The sequence below is a fragment of the Austrofundulus limnaeus genome, unplaced genomic scaffold (genome assembly GCF_001266775.1).
Source record: "Austrofundulus limnaeus strain Quisiro unplaced genomic scaffold, Austrofundulus_limnaeus-1.0 Scaffold339, whole genome shotgun sequence".
Classification (NCBI taxonomy): Eukaryota; Metazoa; Chordata; class Actinopteri; order Cyprinodontiformes; family Rivulidae; genus Austrofundulus; species Austrofundulus limnaeus.
Genome location: NW_013952741.1, coordinates 453,429 through 474,591, shown reverse-complemented (window position 1 = coordinate 474,591; position 21,163 = coordinate 453,429). Strand labels below are relative to the sequence as shown.

Below are 21,163 nucleotides of genomic sequence, written 5' to 3'. Positions count from 1 at the left end.
GTGTGTGTGTGTGTGTGTGTGTGTGTGTGTGTGATTCCTGACAGCCTCACTCTCACCCACTTCCATCCACTCACATGGCAAATTCCCGTCAGAAGAATTTCCTTGTAAAGTCTCCGAGCCAAACCAGCAGCTGCAGAGAAACGCTCCACTCACCCAGTAAAAAATGATGATGRTGATGATGATGAYGTTGAGCACTTCCTCCACACTTGCTGCTCTGATCTGCTTCCAGGTTGCAAAGAGCGTGTTCCTCCGCCTGTACAATGAGCTGGAGGTGGTGCAGAAGAAGAATTCCCAGCTGGAGTGGGAGAACGAGGCGCTGAGGGAGAAGACTCAGGAGCTGGAAGTGGCCAGGGAGGTCTTACAGAGCGAGGTGGAGAAAATCAGAGAGGTGAGCTTCAAAACCTCTGTCAGCCTAACGTTTCCTCCAATCAGACACTTCACCTTTCAAAAGTTTATGAAAATGAAACTCAAATACATGGATCTGCAGATCTCTCTGTTAAGACATTTGSTCACAAGCTGTCAAAGATGACAGTGCTTTTGCCTGTGTCTGTATGAGAGTGCTTGTTTGTTGTTTTAGAAAAATATTTTATCAACTACATGATAAATTTCAGAACGTAGTCAGTGAATGGACAGTGTGAGTCAAAAGTCAGAGGACAGCCTTGTATTTCAGAAAAAAAATGTTATATCTGGATACCCCAGCAAGAGGAAGCCTCTGGAAAACCTTGCCCTTGTTCCAATKTGGTAATTCTCAAGATGGCGATTTTTAAACTTTTTAGTTTAAAAATTAATAAAACTAAACAGCCTACAGTATTTTTACAGTCTTTATTTTACGGTTAAAATATACTTTTATCAAATAAAGTCTAATGTTACAGCTAATCACGGATCCCTTTAAGTGACATTAGGTAGCGGAAAAATGACTAAAGTTGTAGCTAAAGTTTGGTGCAGTAGCTGAGAACCATCCTCAACACACACTCGTAGTGCAAACAATCTTATAAAAGCTCACACTATCCAATCATTTACAAGGTCTGTTTGAGCTGGCCAATATCACATTGTCTTTCCCCATCATTAGATAATTTCAACATCCAGATTAGCACCCATAGGAATTTCTGACACATCACTAAATTGGTTTAAATCTTATCTCTCTGGTYGTACTCRGTTCATTCAACTCAAAACATTTTCTTCTGAACCCTCTTTCCTTTCCTCCGGTGTTCCCCAAGGCKCTGTCMTTGGACCCCTCCYATTCATYATCTACATCTTCCCTCTTGGCTACATATTTCGTAAACACAACGAACAGTTTCATTGCTRTACAGATGACACCCAGCTCTACCTTTCCGCTAAACCAAACGCATCCCTTCCACCTACCTTCCTCTCTAACTGCCTTAAGGAAATCAGGTCTTGGTTTTCAAATAACTTTCTTAAACTTAACAGTGACAAAACAGRAATCTTACTTGTTGGCATCAAATCCACCCTCTTTAAGACTAACAATCTCTCCATTTACRTTGACAACTCACTAGTTTCTCCATCTCCCCAGGTTAAGAGTCTGGGTGTCATCCTTGACAGTACCTTATCTTTCCACTCTCATGTCATTAATGTCACTCGGTCATCTTATTTCCACCTACGTAACGTCTCTCGCCTGCATCCGTCCCTTTCATCCAACAATACAGCCATTCAGGTTCACGCTTTGGTCACATCTCGTCTTGATTACTGTAATTCTCTTCTCTTTCGTTTACCAGACAAACTTCTCCATAAACTCCAGATTGTTCAAAACTCTGCCGCTCGAATTATCACCAGAACCCCGTCCATTTGTCATATAACACCTGTCCTGCAGCAACTACACTGGCTTCCCATTAAATATTGCATTGTTTACCAGATCCTCCTTCTTACATTTAAGGCCATTCATAACCTTGCTCCTCCATATATTTCTTCACTTCTCCATGCTTACATTCCTGCTCGTAATCTTAGATCCTCTACTTCTTCCCAACTGATTTTTCCTTCTGCTCGCCTGACCACAATGGGGTCAAGAGCCTTCAGCTGCTCGGCCCCCCGCCTATGGAACTCTCTCCCTCTGGACCTTAGAAATTCAGTTTCTATTACCACCTTCAAATCCCAACTCAAAACCTATCTGTTCAGGAAAGCATACTGTATACACTTGAACCCTAATCTTTATAATTATCATTAATTTTACAGTATTTAATAAGACTGTTTTTATTATGAAGCCTCCAATATTTTATTTTGTTCTGTTAATCGATTTATTGTTTTGTATTTTGTTTATTGTTCTATTGTGATTTTATTATTTTTGTTAGGTTACCTTGGGAGTTTTGAAAGGCGCCTATAAATAAAATGCATTATTATTGTTATTATTAATATTATTATTATTTATTATTTTTTTATTATTGTTTAAAGCCTTTTAAAGGCACCAGATGCATTTTTTCAAGGTTTTTAATGAGCCATGGTTTTGATGTACAGTAAACACTAGATTAAAAAAAACTACTAGTTTGCATAAACGAGTTAACACATTAACAGAATATCAATATGAAGAGAATATAAATGTTTGAGACAAAAATATTTTATTTTTTGATTTGTTGGGGAAAAGGACCGACATTCTAAAAAATGTAACAGAGTTTCAGAAACCTCCCGGGATGATCTGATTGTTCAGCTGTAACTTCAACATTTACCTGCTGAGGAAAATTCTGTCTTTTTCTTCACACAAAACAGGTTCAGCTGTTTGATTCTGATTAGTTTTCTCAGAAACACTTACAGAACAAAAAATCAGAACTTTGATGTTGTTCCAAATCAATTTTTCATCTTTTCTTACTCTTTTATCCAGTCTTGCATTTTTCTCATTAGTGTCTTGGGTCTTAACCCACCTAGCTGCTCCCCCAGCCCCCTGCTCCACAAATGTGGGCTGTGTTAGCTCAGTGGTCAGTGGTTGTGTCAGAAAGGGCATTAAAAACATAAACAATTGCTAAATCTTCGTGCGCGTCATCTCGCTGTGGCGACTCCTGATGACAGGAGCAACCTTCAGAAAGCTCCATCTTTCTGCTCAGGCATCCTCCTCATTCCTCCACACAGCTGCGCCTCAGCAGCCAGCTGTCACCCTGATATCAGGCGACACACGACCCCGGAGCCGACCGGTGATATGAGAGCAGGGCTCGGCCAGCAGCTGCCTGTTGCCGGAGCCGGGTGAAGCAGCCTGGCATGCCGAGGTCTGAACTCTGAGCACAGCTGACGTTTGCCGGCTGAGATGACAGAAAAAGGCATAAAGGGTGTGAGAGAATACAGAAATAGACTTTCTGCCTTTCTGCGTGCATTAAGCTCTGCTAAATTGGGATCAGAGTGTTTTATGGCATTCAGAAAGGCGTTGGTGGGCTGACCTTTGACCTTCAACAGTCCTGCTTTCATCAAAAGGCGACCACCCCTCCTCAGCTCTGACAGAACCCTCGGTCCACCTTTTATCCCTGCAGTTCCTCCAAACACCCAGGACAAGCCCTGAGCTCTCTCCTCCGAGCCACGCTCGCTTTAATCCAGGATTCTAGGCTTTGGATTCAGCTCAGTCTGGTCCGCTTATCGGAGACAGCTGCTAGTCCTTTTGATCCCAGCAGGGAAATCCACTTAGATCACCTAATCTGGGAGCACGAACCACAGTGTGGAGAGACGTGAGTGAGAATAAATATTTCTGAACCTCTGAGTGTGCGAATCAAACAGAAACACAATGTCAGGGCCGATCCAGAGACCCTCAAACTGGAAATAAAACAACCCGAAAAGATGAAATGATGCATGGAAAATATGACAGTCATTCAGTCSAAGAAGTGTTTCTCTCTTTAGGTGTCAGGAATATCATGTGTCAGGTTTCCTCACAGGCTGCGAGGGCTGAAGTGAAAACCCTCCATTTATGAACACGCCGACATCCTGTCTGCTGTTGAGAAAGCCTCCAGACAAGAGCAGAAATTCTTCTCACACTCTGACTTAGAAGTGAACTGAGCAGTGAAAATGTTGCTTTTAGCACAGATATGACTATTTAAAAATAAAAAAAATCAGATAATCTCACAAAATATACATGTTTTTATGTTGAAATACCAGACTAATTTGTTTAAACGCAGAGGGGCTGATTTACCATGATGTCAAATAATGAGCACTAAATCTAAGGCTGTATTGGTGAGACACATTTGGTCCGCTTTAAACAGACCAGAGTTCGTTTCCCTCATTGGTTCGGACCTTTTATGCAGGTGTGATTCGAACCAAGACCCCCTGTTGAGGTGGTCTTGATTTGCTTCYAAACAAACTCTGGTGCGGTTCTCTTCTGGTGTGAATTCTGACCGGCCTCGAACCGAACCAACTACAGGAACCGTGCCTTTTTGGACATCACGAGCCACCATATAGCTAAGAAYAATGAGCCGTTGTGGGTCAGGGCACAAAGAGCATCTCATCTTCTTTGGGTTGGAGCACRCATTTGCCAACGCCATTCCGAAATTAGAAGTATATCATCGCAAAACCTCCTTTGAATGAGCTGCTCTTGATATTCTAAATGGTAATACAGTTGTATTAACAGCATCATTCTTTCCAGGTCGGTGCCCTGTCCCGCCCCTGTCATTTCTGTCCAATGGGAGCAATGACGTCACCTGTGTGGCTTTGTTTATAAATTAAAGAGTAGTAAAAAAATGTGAATGCAAACCACACAAAACAAAATAATAATAATAATAAAGTCCACTTTTGGTGCAGACCAAACCAGTGGGCCAAAGGACCTTCCTGCTTGATAAATGATGACAGCTGCAAAAGTGGTGCGTACCGCCCTGCTGAAGTGAGGATTTTGTGTGTACTTCTGTCTTTTAGCTTAAAGATGTCATTTTCCATGATGGAGGAGGCAAATGATTTCATTTTCCCTCTCTTAAAGAGTTCAAATGAAAACACAATCACATTAATTGTGAATATTGCCAGTGTTGAAATATTGTAATTCAGGCTGCATTTGGAGGAAGATTCAGAAAGGAAAATATGTCTCCCTTCAGAGGACTGCTTTTGTTCAAGAGCACAACCCAAGAAACTTGGATTGCCTTTGCAGGCATACTAACATGAAAGCCGTCCATTTTWGGCTCAACAGTCCTATACGATCAGGTCTGCTCGAGTACAAACTTCATAAATCCAAATGTCGCTTCCGTTTCTCAATTTTATCCTCTGAGCTGATGGAGTTTTGTTTTATGCTTGTTTGTGCAAATTCTAGACGCTAAAACAGCAGCCCCAATCAGTTTCACGTTGCATCAATCACACTGCRGGTGCTAAATGATTATCTGTTTATTCTCTTACAGCATTACATGTTCTGATAATCCTCATATATTCATGAATATTCATGAAGGCAAACATGCTAAATGGATTGAGTCTGCTATTTTGCTCATTTGACAGACAGTCGTCAGTGCACATGGGTAAATCAGCTTTGCTTTTGTTATCCAGTTTGTGTGTTATTTTACCTACACAAAGCTCTGATAACGCAGCCCTTTTAAGTGCTCCTCTGTTTCTGGTTTGCAGTATTTAAACAAGTTTCCCAAAAGTGCAGATGTTTTTTGTCTGCTGCTTTGCTGCTTCCAGTTATCGCTGTGTGGGTCAAGGAGGACTATCGGCTACTATCACATCAGATTTTAGCTCAGTTTCTAAAAAAGTAACAGGTTGAACCTTTTTTGTGTTCACAAAGTTTGCAGTGGGTTGACTCCAAAATCAAATCTGTAGCTACAGGAGAATCGGAGGGATTAATAGGAAGGATGGTGTGAATAGTTTTGTTTCCACAGTTGTTCACAAGATATTTTGCTAACAGACAGAAAACTGGCCAGTTTAATTTAACTGGATTGACGAGCTATCATCCAGCCTGAACGCAGTCAATACTGAAGTGTATTGCTTTTCTCTTATAACAGTTTCCATCTCAAAACTTTAATAGCGGTTCATGCAAATGCTCCTTTTTAAAGGGATCCCCGATTAGTTGTAACATTAGACTTTTTATGATAAACATATACTTTAACTGTAAAATAAAGACTGTAAAAATACTGTAGGATGTTCAGTTTTTATCATTTTTAAACTAGAAGTTTAAAAATATATCACACGGATGGGGCCATTTTATTTACACGCAAAGCATTCTGGGTAAATGATGACATCAAGTAGGTCATCGGTGCGAGGCTGCTAGCGAGCTATATCCACCCTGAATGTTAATCTTGGACAATATCTGATGATCGACTCTTTTAAATGAAACCAGAGAGCGTTGACAGAGAGGAGAAGGTAGAAATGACTCAGCCTGTAACTGAAAATATGGATGGAGGACAACAGAGCTGCTTCATGGAAGATGAACCTCAGCTTAGCCTGTTAGCTTTGCGTTAGCCCCGACGCTATCACCACATATATATGTATTAGCTCAGCGCTACACATTCTCCTCTCGTCACTGAGGTCCTCCATCCACATGACAGAGAGGGGAACACAAAAATGACTGCAACTGAAAATATGGATGAGGACCTCAGTTTAGCTTGTTTGACGCGCTAGCACTGAGCTAATACATATAAGGCAATATAGCTTGAGGGCTAGCGCGAAGGCTAACAGGCTCAGTTGATGTTCTTCTTCCATGAAGCAGCTCTGTTGTCCTCCATCCATATTTTCAGTTMCAGRCTGAGTCATTTCTACCTTCTCCTCTCTGTCAACGCTCTCTGGTTTCATTTAAAAGAGTCGATCATCAGATATTGTCCAAGATTAACCTTCAGGGTGGATATAGCTCGCAAGCAGCCTCGCACCGATGACCTAGTTGATGTCATCATTTACCCAGAATGCTTTGCGTGTAAATAAAATGGCTCCATCCATGTTAAAATATATTTAAAAAAAATTTACACAACTAAACATCCTACAGTATTTTACAGTCTTTATTTTACAGTTTAAATAAAAGTTTATCAAATAAAGTTTAATGTTACAACTAATCATGGATCCCTTTAAAACCTTTACATCGCCCTCAGTTTGGAATTAAATGGTTATTTCAGCAGAAATAATATGATATTCCTGCAGGAAGTGACCCAGGCTGCAGCAGAAATGATACAGCTTGTTGCTGCTGCACAAACCCTAAGAGAATTCTTTATAAATACTGTATTTTTTCATGTATAATACTAGAAATTTAACACCAAAAAATCATCCATGAAATGTGTGTGTTTGTGTGTGTGTGTGTGTGTGTGTGTGGGGGGGGGGGTAGTATTATACACAGGTTATTGATGATTAGATTTTAGATTTTTAGATTTTTAATCTCAAAAAATTATTATCCTATTATACAATTATACATGAATTAATACGGTAAATATTTAATGCAAATGTGACAACAGTGTAGAGGTTTTTAAAATGATGAATATGAAAATATTTTAGATTAGAGTTGTGTCAAGATGGCAAGATTATTTGGCTGTTAGCTCGCCAGATTTTCTACAAACAAAAATAGCTATCCACAGCAGGTAAGATACTAATAGTTCCTAATTTACCACTAATCTTCAGAACATCTAAGTCCTTTAAGCTAATGCAAACTCTTGACATTTATTAGTCTTTTTTAAATGACTCATAGATAGAAGTTGCTCAAAGGCATGTATTTTTTCAAAGATCAGTGGGTTCTCATTGAAATGCTTACTTTTATTCCTCAGAGCTCAACGAAGAAGAGAAGCATCAGATCGACAGCCAGTAAGGCAGAGAAGAGGCTTTCTCAGCAGATGGAGGTCTGCGATCTTTCAGTTTCTTCATTCATGATTTACCTGCTGTTTTCTGGTGGTTAACATTACTGTTTGGTTCTCAAAAGGACGACAGCGCTGATCTGAAGTGCCAACTCCACTTTGCCAAAGAAGAACTGGCTCTCATGTGCAAGAAGCTCACCAAGCTGGTGTCGGAGAGCGAGGCCACACGCGAGGAGCTGGCTAAGTACCAGTCGACGTTCGGCGACGTGGACGCCGCCCAGTGGCCTGAAGGCAAACAGAGCTCCGCCCACACCAGGGAGTCGGAGGTCAAAGTTCACCTGAAACTGGTGGAAGAGGAGGCCACCCTTCTGAGCCGGCGCATCGTTGAGCTGGAGGTGGAGAACCGCGGGCTGCGAGCAGAGATGAGTGACCTCAGAGAGAAATCGGGAGGAGGAGGAGAAGAGGAAGATGTTTTGGAGGAAAGTCTCCTGCTGGCCTCGGGGATGACGGATGGAGAGGGCAGCCTGAGACCTACAGTCTACCTGCAGCGACAGGTTGAAGAGTCAGGGAAGAAAAACGCTGATGCTGAGAGATCTTCGCTGGCACAGAGCAGCCGGGTGATTCCTGAGTGTCAGATCGTCAGAGAAGGTCCTGTGGGGGGCGAGCGGGACCCTTCAAACTGTCAGGAGAACGACGACAACAAAAAACCTGACAGAGGACTGAAAGGGATGACTGCAGTCGACCATGACTTTCTTCTTGCTCTCAGAGATCAGTCCTGCATTTTGACTTCAGCCATCCAGCTTCTGACAACCTCCTCCAGAACTGAACACAGCCCCCCTCCCTCAGCTGCTCTCACCTCTCCGACTGACGGCATCTCAAACGGCAAATCGCAGATGTCTCTAACCGAGGCTTTAGACCTCCTGCAGGTCATGCTGCTGGCCTTCATTGGGAAGATGAACTTGTGTTTGGCAGGAGAGGAGGAATACAGAAATGGTGTTCACAGACAGGAGTATACGTTGGATTTGTGCACGCCCTCGTTTCTTTGTGCAAATAATAACAACATCGAGGGGCTGAAAATTAAAAAGGAGCACCTCGAAGAGAAGCAGACAACAAAACAAGTGAAACAATGTGACACCGTAAACAGCTGCAAGGATCCAAAAATGCAACTGTCGCTACAGATACTTTGGATCCTTCACCGGTGGTGTAAYGTCAAAGAAAAGCAGGTACAGTTAAAGGTCTAACGTTCCCTGAAGGAATGCATCTCACTTATTATACCTGAGTTTAAACTATAGTCTTACGTTGAAAAGTGATGGAGTTGAAATTGTTTTGGTCAAATCTTGAAAATAACATATAAAATTTCACACAATCTGTCATCACTCAGCTGTAGCTATTTTTGTGTTCATTAAAGTGGATTAACTCTGGTAGCCGTTTTAAATTAAGTTGACTCCAAAACATATTCAGTTGTAGTCGTTCATCATCAACATGTAGGAAATATTGTTGGGAGCTGAAGCCACTAGGACCTGSTTTATGGGAGCTGCTGTGTTGTGTGTTTAGGAATTTGTGCATTAATAATGTGAGGTTTGAAGTCCCGCCTGCTCGCCTGCACACAACCATAGTGACCCTAAAACTTGTCCTGGAACCATCCTGTGGACATGYCGGTGATGCCCCACATAACAGACAGTTGTGGGCCAGATCTGGCAACGATTGCGCTGTTTTAAGATGGTTATGCTGCAACTGGCGCAGCAGTGGTTTTGGTACATGTGGTCCAAATCTGTCAGTACCACAGCTGGCCCAGTTGATGTTTGGTTTATGTGGTGCTGGCCCATGCATGGACCACCTCTGACCATGGCAAACACATCTGGGCCAACAAAGGTCTATCATTCTTTGCGGTATCTGGTCCGAGTGTTAGTGCTCAGGTGTAGGGCAGAACTGGGCTGGACCAGTTATGCTACCTATGTGGGGAACTTCTATATGCTACTATCTGAGTTTCATAAAATCTGTCCAGTGATTCATGGATTCATGATCATTTTCAGTAACAGGCAAATAGGCCAACATTCTAATGTTTTCAGCAACAACGATGAAGGGAATTCAAGATCAATAAATGRAAGTCTGAATAATTTCAGTTGAATCTCTGCTAAAAAACCTTTATTCTTGTCTTTGACTCCAGTCAGCTCCAGTAGCACAGTCAGCAGGCCTCAGTAAGTAAGAAGGTCCTGGAGCTTTATCAGCAGTGGTGGGCAGCACTAATCTAAAAATTAGTTCCACTAGCCCTAAAATACTAACGCAAATATTTAGGTCCCCTAATTCTAAAGCACTAATGCACTGAAAGTTTTAGCAAAAGCTAATTCTAAAGCACTAAAATAACCGAGTCAACCCATGAACATTGTTCAACAGACAACCTGAGTCACATGTTGCCATGTTGCTCTCTGAAGACTTATCATTGACATCCCACAGCTGTACGAGTTCACATATTGTAGATACAGTGGTTTGCAAAAGTATTCATACCCCTTGAACTTTTCCATATTTTGTCACATTACAACCACAAACATAAATATATTTCACTGGAATTTAATGTGAAAGACCAACACAAAGTGGTATACAATTGTGAAGTGGAAGCAAAATTTTACATGAATCAAAACATTTTTTACAAATAAAAAACTGAAAAGTGCAACGTGCAAAAGTATTCAGCCCCCCTGAGTCAATACTTTGTGGAGCCACATTTTGCTGCAATTACAGCTGCAAGTCTTTTAGGGTATGTCTCCACCAGCTTTGCACATCTAGTGACTGCAATTCTTGCCCATTCCTCCTTGCAAAACAGCTCAAGCTCAGTCAGATTGGATGGAGAGCGTTTGTGAACAGCAGTTTTGAGATCTTGCCACAAATTCTCAATTGGGTTTAGGTCTGGACTTTGACTGGGCCATTCTAACACATGAATATTCTTTTTTTAAAACCACTCCATTGTAGCTTTGGCTTTATGTTTAGGGTTGTTGTCCTGCTGGAAGGTGAACCTCCGCCCCAGTCTCAAATCTTTTGCTGACTCCAACAGGTTTTCTTCCAAGATTGCCCTGTATTTGGCTCCATCCATCTTCCCATCAACTTTGACCAACTTCCCGGTCCCTGCTGAAGAGAAGCACCCCCAGAGCATGATGCTGCCACCACCATATTTGACAGTGGGGATGGTGTTTTCAGAGTGATGTGCGGTGTTCTTTCTCCGCCACACATAGCGTTTTGCATTGTGGCCAAAAAGTTCAATTTTGGTCTCGTCTGACCAAAGCACCTTCTTCCACATGTTTGCTGTGTCCTCAACATGGCTTCTGGCAAACTGCAAACGGGACTTCTTATGGTTTTCTTTTAACAATGGCTTTCTCCTTGCCACTCTTCCATAAAGACCACATTTGTGTAGTGCACGACTAATTGTTGTCCTGTGGACAGTTTCCCCCACCTGAGCTGTGGCTCTCTGCATTTCATCCAGAGTCACCATGGGCCTCTTGGCTGCCTCTCTGATCAGTGATCTCCTTGTTCGGCCTGTAAGTTTAGGTGGACGGCCTTGTCTTGGCAGGTTTACTGTGGTGCCATACTCTTTCCATTTCCGGATGATGGATTGAACAGTGCTCCGTGAGATGTTCAAAGCTTGGGAAATCTTTTTATAACCTAAGCCTGCCTTAAACTTCTCCAAAACCATATTCCTAACCTGTCTGGTGTGTTCTTTGGACTTCATGATGCTGTTTGCTCCCCAATATTCTCTTAACCAACATCTGAGGCTGTCACGGAGCAGCTGTATTTGTACTGAGATTAGATTACACACAGGTGGACCCTTTTGAGTCATTAGCAGTCATCAGGCAACTTCTGAATGCAATTGGTTGCACTCAGGGAAAAGGGGGCTGAATACTTTTGCACGTCGCACTTTTCAGTTTTTTATTTGTAAAAAATGTTTTGATTCATGTAAAATTTTGCTTCCACTTCACAATTGTATAYCACTTTGTGTTGGTCTTTCACATTAAATTCCAGTGAAATATATTTATGTTTGTGGTTGTAATGTGACAAAATATGGAAAAGTTCAAGGGGTATGAATACTTTTGCAAACCACTGTAAGTGACACACATATGAACAAAATGTGACAGCTTGCACCCTCAGCTGTTAACATTAAAATTGATAAATAGCGTTTATAGACCAGTTAGTGCTTCTAAATTTAGCAAGTGCTAATCCACGAATACATTTTCAAATGATCAAAAGCCCCAAAGAAAAACTAATCAGGAAATTAGTTCCCCTATTAGTGCTTTAGTGTTTTAAGGGAACTGTGCCCACCACTGCTTATCAGGAAAGCAAAACAAAACAGCCTGAACTGTTGCAGGCTGTATATAAGGAGAGAAACTAACAAAAACTTATTCTAAAAACTTCTGCTCAATAATAATGATTCCACCTTTTAACATTTGTCTCTTCCTGGCCACACCCCTGGAGGTGGTATCTTTTATGTCAGACATTAACGTCACCAATTTTTGTTTATGAAGACAGAAAGAACACATGATAACACACACACTCATTCTCTACTTAAACCATATGACTGCAATGATTAGAATATATACAAGACTGTATTGAACATTCAATCAGTTACAAAATATACTTCAACTTCCTGCTGAAAGAAATAGGCATTATTTCGTTTTCTTACCAAGATGTGTGCGAAACCATGCAGAGTGTGCAAATGCATTGAGAGAGACTTAAAGTAACGGCCATACAAAACCAGAGCTCTGCTGATGTCCGGTTTAATGATACCAGGGAAATCAGACCGATCCAGGAAATCACAAGAGTTTTTATCAACAGCTTCAGGGTAGGACTCCACCTATTGATTACATCATCAATGAAGGGGGGGGGGGGGCTCGTACAATAAATCTATTCTAATGATTGAAAGTTCAATATGTGTTGTATTTGTTATCAGACATGTACCTATTAATATAGAATCATCAAGTTAATCAAAAGTCACGTTTAACAGTCGTTATAGTTCTAACGTAAAATAACCCATACTATGTGTGATGCAATTAAATCAGTAAGTAACATGAACCCCAATAATTTCTCTCACTGCAATGTGCAACACTCAGAGTTAGAGACGAGGCTCAGCTACTACCACACCAGATTTTAGCTTCATTTCTGTCCAAATGACCGAGTTATAGTCATTCCTGTGTTTGCTAAGTTGGGTTAGCGTTAGCTGCCATCATGATGCAGGCTGGCTCCAAATGTTAACCTGCTGGAGATTCACAAACAGGTTTCTTTAAAATCCATTCAGTGGCTTATTAGATTACAATATGTTGTGCACAGAACAGAGGAACACACGCAAAAAGTTTCGTGCTTTTAGTGTATTTTCCAAAAAGCTCCAGTTCTGATTTTCCTCTCCCCCACAGGGCAGAGACCAAACTCTGTCTGTGCTGCTCGGGTTGCTGAGAGATCTCAGCGCAGAGCTGCGAGATGACAGCGAGGCCGGAGCCGAGGTAAGGATGCATGTGTCCCATCCTCCCCCCACAAGCTGTGTGAGTGTGTGACACAGTGGGACGTCCCACTGATGAGTTCTCCCTGCCAGCCTCATGAGGAGGCTCGTGCCAGAGTATTGAGGGTAATCTGTAGTAGGTGCTGCAGCCAAACAGGGCAGACTTACTCTGACCCGTAAACAGTCCAGTTCACTTCTTCTTGTTGATTTTTTACCAACAAATGCAAAAATAAAGAGTTTTAATGCAGATCATGCAGGACTCTTGTTTCAGTTTTTGTAATTCAGTGGATTATAATTCCTCTTTCCTTGAGAAAACATGGTCTGCTGTGGTACAAAGGATTTCAGGTTTACCTTCAGCTGATGGCAGACAAATAAAAAACTCTATTCAGATACTTGTTCATCCAGCAGTCAGTCGGGAAAGTTTTAAAGTACCTGTGACATGCCTATCCTTCAAATACAAAGTCAAAGAAAACATCTTTATACTTAATAAAATTGGCATAACACACATGATTTAACCCACTTTGTCACAAAACCAGCCTGTTTCTTTTGAATTTGGCTCAGCCAAAGTAAAACAGGAAGTGAAATCAAAGGGGAACTCATTAATAAAATAAAGCCCTGGTTTTTGTTTACTAGAACAAAATTATTTAAACTTTAACTCTTCTTCGTCTCTCTTTGATAGTGACTCATAATAATCTAAAGAAACATCAGATTCTTCTCTACAGTCTGTGTTCTTAGCTTTTGCAACAAAGCTGTTTACATGCCGACATTCCCCTTTGACATCACTTCCTGTTTCTTCATTTGCAAATATCTCAACAACTGTTCATCTCAGTGATGTGAAATTTGTTTTGCAATATGTTATCAATGTTATCTTTCCAAATATGTATTCATGTTTATTACAAAAATTTGATGTCACAGGCCCTTTAAAGCTTGAATCTAATTCCTTTTTTTGAGTAACACGTTTTTTCTCTTTTTGGCTCAGAGCTGCATCAGTGGTGATTTTCATGATGGACAGCTCTATGACGGGCTCAGGTCAGTGTTTTTCTTTAAATGTCTTCATCTTGTTTAATTGTTCCCAGATCTGCAGCTCATGTTCCTCCTCATCTTTCCACAGAATCTGCAGCGCCAAAGAAAACCAACTCAGACGGCTGTTTTCTCCTCGTGGCTCCAAAATCAGAAACTGGTGCTATCTGAGCCAGGAGGCTGCCCAGCTGGACCGAGAGGACCCCTTTAAGACGTGGGACCATCTAATCATGCCGCTTAGCTTCCCTGATCTGGACTTTGAGCAGATTTCGATGGAGAGGAGCCACACTGCCCCCGAGAAGTCGGCCTTCAGGATCTACTACAGCCCCCCGTCAGCCCGCAGGGTCCAGCTGGCTCAGCTGAAGCGGAGACCCAGGACAGACCAAGAGTCCGTGGACACCTTCTCCCCTTGGTGCACGCCTCCCACCTCCTTCTCTCAGCTCTGCCTCGGCTCCTCTGCTAACCTCAGCGATGACATGAAGGAGATGAACGCCAGCTGGAGGCAGGCGGCCCACGGCGGCCCACAGGAGAAGAGGGGGAGGACAGCGGGCCGCTGGGTGGACGTGACCTGCTCAGGTACTCAGACCCACCTGAAGCCTCAGATGGTGAGCGTTGGTCAGCAGACCGATGGGACTCAGGGGTCCATCGCGATGAAGAACAGCCCCTCCAGAGTCCCGAGCTCCTCCCTGGTCTCTGCCCGCTCTCGCCACATCTCCACCTCTCTGGATGGGTTAGCAGGTCGGATGGAGAGGCCCAGAACCTCCAGCTCCTCTCCTAAACTGTACCGCAGACACTCCTCCAGCACGACCTCCTCTTCGCCTGCTCTGAGAGACCGAGCACCGTGGTCGCACCAGAGCTACTCTGGCCTCGCCTGGACTCGACAAGCCAGCCCCAGATCAGGTGCGGCTCAGACCCACGGTTCTGCGAGTGGACCCAAGACATCCAGCAAGTCCACCGGCGCCAACCGCTGCGGTCTAGTGACAGAGTTCCTGCGCAGGATGAGTGGGCGGGCGGACAAAGCCGCTCCGGGGTCAGCGCAGAAGGCCAAAAGCGGCCTGAAGAACCTGGAGCGCGTTCCCATGAGACCTCAGGTCCCTCAGCTGCACAGGAATGACAGCGTGACCCGGATCGTCAACCAGAGGTTCATGAAGCAGAGGGAGGAGAGCGCTCGAGTCCAGAGAGAGGAGAAGAGGAGCAACCTGACCCCCAGAGTCCGACACAGTCAGAGTACCATCCCAGCAGAGGTGAGAGGAAGAGAAATATGATCTTACAGTCTTGTTTTTATATCCCAGTGGGGACCGTGGATTGACTTCCATTCATTTCCAGTCAGTTTTAAAGCCCAACCCTAACCCTTACCCAAAACATTACTACTACAAACCCTAAAGCCCCCATTGGTGGTCCATCAAATTAGGATCAGTCTTTGGTCCCCAAAAAAGATCTCTGGTCCTGACAAGTTAGGTGTTTATACCAGAAAGGTTTCTAAAAAGACAACAAAACCAGGAACACTCACACACACACATTTGCAGAAGGTACTAGATAAACTGTTTAAAGGCCAAACTGTTGCTGCTATGATGAGAAGTAATCACACATTATCAATGTGTGGGATTTGAATTTAAACTGATAAACAAGAAAACACAATCTAGAAAACCGCACATGTCCAGAGACACGTTTAGTCTGGGTTCAAGTTTGGGCACCACGGTGGTTTAGTGGTTAGCAGTGTTGTCTCACAGAAAGAAGGACCTCGGTTTCAGCCCCGGTTTGGACCCTGTGTTTTTTTTTTGTGTAGAGTTTCCATGTTTTCCTTGTGTTCACATGTTGTTGTTTCTCAGGTTTCCTCCCAGAGGCCAAAACATGCACGTCAGGCCCAGACCTCCACTGAAAAAGAGATCTGTGAGCTCAGTGGGATTTATCTGATTAAACAAAGGTTAAATGGAAAAATCTTGATAAACCTACAGTGTGAGTCAGATACAGACCGCCTAAATGTCCCCTGAAGAAATAACTGAACTGTGGCTGTTGTTCCTCTAATGAGAGAGTTGATGGTTCAATTCCACCATATATTTGGTCACATGTCAAAGTGCAGGCCAGACATAATAATTTATTATTGTTTTCACAGGTAAAAAATATGATTTGTCACATGTAGAGTTTAACATCATATCACTTTGTTTTCATAGTGAAACAAACAAAAAAATAGAATAAATAAAACCCAAAAATGCATTCATATCTATTCAGCGCTCGGTCCACCAACATGGTGTTGTCGTTAGCCTAAAAGTTTGAGTTTGGTCCCATTTGACCAACTGATTTGCCAAATTGTTTTTCTTTAAGCCCAGCTCTATGCAACCTCTAATGGTCCTGTGGACAAACTTCCATCTCTGCAGGAGTGGGGTTATCTTTAGCCTCCTGAGTACTTATCTGACCTGTCTAACTCTGTATTTTTGCAAATGATCGCTGGAGATGGGCATCAGCACCACTGTGCACAGAAAAACCTGTAGAGGAAAAGGACAGTTGCTTCTCTGGTTAATGGCCTCCCTGTCTGAGTTTAGGCCAGGGGTCTGTAACCTGTGGCTCTTTGGTCCTTCTGCAGTGTTACTTTGAAAATGTGACCAAACATAACAGAATATTTTTTGTTTGTTTTTTATACTCACAACAGAAATCAATTTGTATGCAAAAAAAAGTGATCAATACTACTAACACAAAAAGTAAAACATGTTAGCTCATGCTATGTTGTTTACTTAAATAATCCAACTTCTTTCTCTCAAATGCATTAGAATTACTTTTAAAGAATTTGAAGACTATATAGTAATAAGAATTAGAAAAAATACATATACCTGAACAGTTCAATTGTACTAGTTTTTATGAAATTCAGGATAAACTACATGCAGTATTTTTTATGTTTACCTGAATCTGGTCTTTTCATTTGTCCTGATGTGTAATCAAATTCACAGTATATATTTTTTAGTTTTATAATGCCACCTCCACTGGCCATAAAGGTTCCAAAAAAGGCCATGAAAAGGCCCACGGACCACCAGTTGATAATCACAGTTGCAGCTTGTTTTGTGGCTCTGGACACATGTTATTAGTGAAACAAGGAGCAGAAGTGGCTCCTTTGATCATAAAGGTTGCAGACGCCTGGTCTAGGCTGTGGTGATGATTCTACATCGCTCAGTAATGGGTTTAAATTTTATTAATAAAATTTTATTGTTGCTTTGTGGGATGTTCAGGGTTTAGGATATTCTTTCATAAATCAACCCTGATTTTTACTTCTCCACAACTTTGGTTCTGATCTGTGTGAAGAATTCCTTGTTCTTCATGATGTTGCATGTTTGATGGTAGACCATAATACTGGAGCGATGTCAATCTGTGGGTGCAGCTTTAATTCAGATCCGACACTCAGAGTACTCACTTGTGGATTTGCTGAAGGTTATGGTTCGAGCTTCGAGCAAAGGGAGCGTTAACACCATATAATTCTAAATATTTTTTACAAAACCTAAAACTTTTAGGGTCATTATTTTGTAGAACTTTGTTTGCATCAAATTTAAAATTCAGCTTTGAAGGATACCTTATATAAATGGGGGTAAATGCTTTTGCACTTCACCATGTCACTTTATGCTTTCATTAATTGCATAAATCATCATAAAAATAAATGATTGTTTAAATGATGGTCTTTAATATAATATAATTAATAAATATAACAAGAAATAATGATTTTGGAAGCGCAAAACAGCTTGTTTTAAATTTATAGAAAACGTAAAAAGTGTAGATTTTATTCATTCATAAGTTGATTTTTTTGATTATTTTCTTTTAGATTTGCCATTAATGGTCTTTCTGTTGGTTAACTAACTATATAATGATTTCAGCTCCAGAGTTTCAAATTAAAAAAGAACTGCTTTGTTGGAATCAATTAACATCTAATATCTGTCCTGAAACATTAAATCAGCCAAAGACCCAGTTTGTGGTGCAGATTATAGTCATTTTCTGGGGAGCTTGTGAGTTTTTTTACGAGTACAAACCTCATGTCTGTCTTGTTTCTGGCCAGGATGGAAACTACGACTGCAGCTCCAGCAGCACGCTGACCTTCTGCTTCTCCCGTCGCTCGAGTCAAAGACAAACATCCAACCTGGGAAAGCTCCACCAACACAGATACATGAGCCAAGACTCCAGCTGTGGCTGACAGGAGAGAAAAGGRCAGATTTTACTCCAACATCATCAGATAAAAAGAGGGATTTTAATTTGTAACGTCAGATTCAATGTGTCATGTTTAGTGCAGCTTTGTTTTTTTTTTGTGCAACAAAAACACATCATTTTCTTTTACAAACGAGCGTCACCTTTATTTCATTTACTTGTGATTCATTTTCTACTTCCTGTATCGTATTCTGCTGAAAATAAACTTGCTTTGATCAATAAATTCTGTTCAAAGCTTCACTTCTTTGTCTGATTTTTTTATCGTAACCTTCAGAAACTTGTTTTCCTCTCCAGTCTGGGTTTTCAGGACGTAGCAGCTGTTACGTCACATGTTCAAAAACAGAACAACTGTCTCTTAAGTATTTAATGAGATTAGAGCTAATCACCAGGAGTCTCCTCCTTTTCTGCCTCTTTACCTGTTGGACTCTTTGCTTCACTAATAAGGGAAACAATCGGCTCATCGTGTTCTGCCTATAATTAATATGTAATAAACTGGCTCCAGAGCAGCTCACACTGCTGCTGTGATGCAGTGAAGGACAGAGCGAGAGGAGAAACAATCACACGGGATCATGTTTCTGTTCGCCACACATGTTCATTTCACCACGGCCCACTCGCACAACATGAGCTGAAACGTGACTAAAAACACACAAAGATCAGAGCGTAGAGCAGCTACAGGAGGGTCACGTGTAACAAAAGATCAATGATACAAATTAGTCTAGAAAAAAACTCAAATGAGGAACTTGTTTTAATATTTCTCTGACCATGAAGTCTGCAGATGTTCGTGTTCAGTGAAACATAAGTTCAGTTCTCTGATTTTTCCTCGATGAAACATTAAATAACATCTCACTCAAAGATGAGCCCTAGAAGACTATTTCTATTAGTTCATTAGTAAAGTGCTTTAAAACAACCACTGTCGCAACGTGTAACATCAAACAACATTAAGAACACATGAAACAAGGGATAAGAACTGTTTTAATAAAAAAACAGACAACAGATGTAAGTTAGACAGTTTGACGCAGACTTTGTGAAGGATGCATCTGGGTGGTCTGTGTGACATTGATCAGGTCAGTGGTTGAAGAACAGAAACAGCTGATTGATCAGCTGACTGTGTGTGACTGAGATCAAATGATAGCCTGAAGATTCAAAGAGAAAAGACTTACTTTCATCAAAAATATTTTAAATGTTCCCTAATAAATCACAAGTGTAAGGCTGCTCAACATCTAAACATGCATAAATATTTCAGTGTCTGTGCAAAATATTAATATTACAGAAGAAACAAACTGCATGCAAAATTACAAATTTAGTGATGATGAGGACCTCACACATGGAGAATTGTTGTGAACATAATGATCACAAAACCTGGGTTTTTGCAACAGATATTGTCTTTATAATATTTAAAAGAAATATCTGAACTCTGCTTTGCAGCTGTGCATGTATTTTTCACAGTTTCTATTGAAATACCAACCCCACATAGCAATATTGTATTGTTATATTACAGATTAAAACACACAAAAAAGGGAATTGATATAAACAATTTTTTCTTGACTCATTTACCTAAACTGTAAAGTGTTAATACTATATACTGTATTTCTCTCATGGTTTTTGACAGGTTTGGCTGCAGTACTCAGTCTCATCTGTGGGGGCGCTGCAGCCCGGCTGCTTCACTTTTATACCTTCTTCGTCCACCTTGTTGATGGTAAACAGCATAGTTCTTCCGGAAGTCCAATTGATGGAGCATTTTATGAGTGTTTTTGTTAATATTTACTAAACTGGAGTGATATGGAGTCCGTTTTCGTCCGGTTTGAATCGTATAACTTCGAGGCTGATCAGCGGTTTGCGGCCGGGCTGAAAACTTTAGAAAAGTCTGAGAAAAGCAGAGAAGAAACTGAGATGCTGAACCTCAAACTTTTCTATTATAACAGGTAAACGACGGTTTTATTATTCATGTTTGTCTCCTCTTAGTGTGTTGAATGTTTTACAGCAAAAAAACTGTCTTTAATTTAAGCCAGGTATTAAAATAAGCCGTAAAATTCATATTTGAAGTGCTTAAAGAACTCAAATGAATTGTCACATGAATTTTTTTTTTTTTGCTAAACTCAACATTATTTTATTAAACTGACAAATGTTATGAAGAGGTAGAAGTTAAATAATGAAGTGTAACTTCAGCCTACTGGAAGCTGATATTTTCTTGTACATTGTTTCATGTGAGTCACTTTGACTACTGATTTAGTTTTATGTTTTGCTGTTTTTGTCCTCCTGTCTGGCTTCAGGTTTGTGGAGCCCATAGACCAGCAGAGCTACAGGACGTGGTGCTCTTCATCCCATCATGTGAAAGCTTCAGACCTCCAGCAGGACCAGAGGAACCTGTCACCTTCAGACTCAGAGAACCAAACAGAAACATCTGCACACCCAGAGACAAAACAGCTGTCCTTCGCAGAGGTGTTGCAGCTGGTTCAGGAGGGAAAAGAAGTGCCCGGTGTAACAAAACTGGACATAAAACCTAGTAACCAGAGCCCCACTCCTTCTCAGATGCAACAAGTCAGAAAACCCTGGGAAACATCATCATCTTAAGTAATTTTTACAGTCYAAACAGCATCTGTCATATTATACAGTTTCATTAATCAATATGTGAAACACTCAAACGAAMCTGTTTTTCAAAGAACAAATGTCCTCATGGTGCCAAAACTAATTAAGCATGAAAATATTTGTGGACTGGATGAGGCAGGTTAAATAATTGTTTGATCAAAATAAATAAAAATTAATTCATCTTTATTCACTACATTTAATGTACCCCGCCCCACGCACTGTGACTGCTGGACATGTG

The 21,163-nt window shown here is 41.3% G+C and overlaps 2 protein-coding genes across 2 annotated transcripts in view; both read left to right on the top strand.

Moving 5' to 3' along the window:
• si:ch211-197l9.2 (protein SOGA1) overlaps positions 1-18,579 on the top strand; it is a 20,905-nt gene extending 2,326 nt beyond the window's left edge. The window contains exons 3-9 of the mRNA XM_014022692.1: positions 230-388; positions 7,638-7,709; positions 7,790-8,887; positions 13,058-13,144; positions 14,120-14,169; positions 14,252-15,404; positions 18,194-18,579. Coding sequence (XP_013878146.1) covers positions 230-388; positions 7,638-7,709; positions 7,790-8,887; positions 13,058-13,144; positions 14,120-14,169; positions 14,252-15,404; positions 18,194-18,328 — 2,754 coding nt within the window. The 3' untranslated portion in view covers positions 18,329-18,579. The remainder of the gene's footprint in view (positions 1-229; positions 389-7,637; positions 7,710-7,789; positions 8,888-13,057; positions 13,145-14,119; positions 14,170-14,251; positions 15,405-18,193) is intronic.
• A 1,467-nt stretch (positions 18,580-20,046) lies between these two features.
• LOC106527709 (uncharacterized) lies at positions 20,047-21,111 on the top strand. The gene is made up of 2 exons (XM_014022691.1): positions 20,047-20,261; positions 20,610-21,111. Exons 1-2 carry the CDS (start codon positions 20,119-20,121, stop codon positions 20,908-20,910), a joined length of 444 nt encoding a protein of 147 aa, XP_013878145.1. The 5' UTR covers positions 20,047-20,118; the 3' UTR covers positions 20,911-21,111.
• Positions 21,112-21,163: the final 52 nt, after the last annotated feature.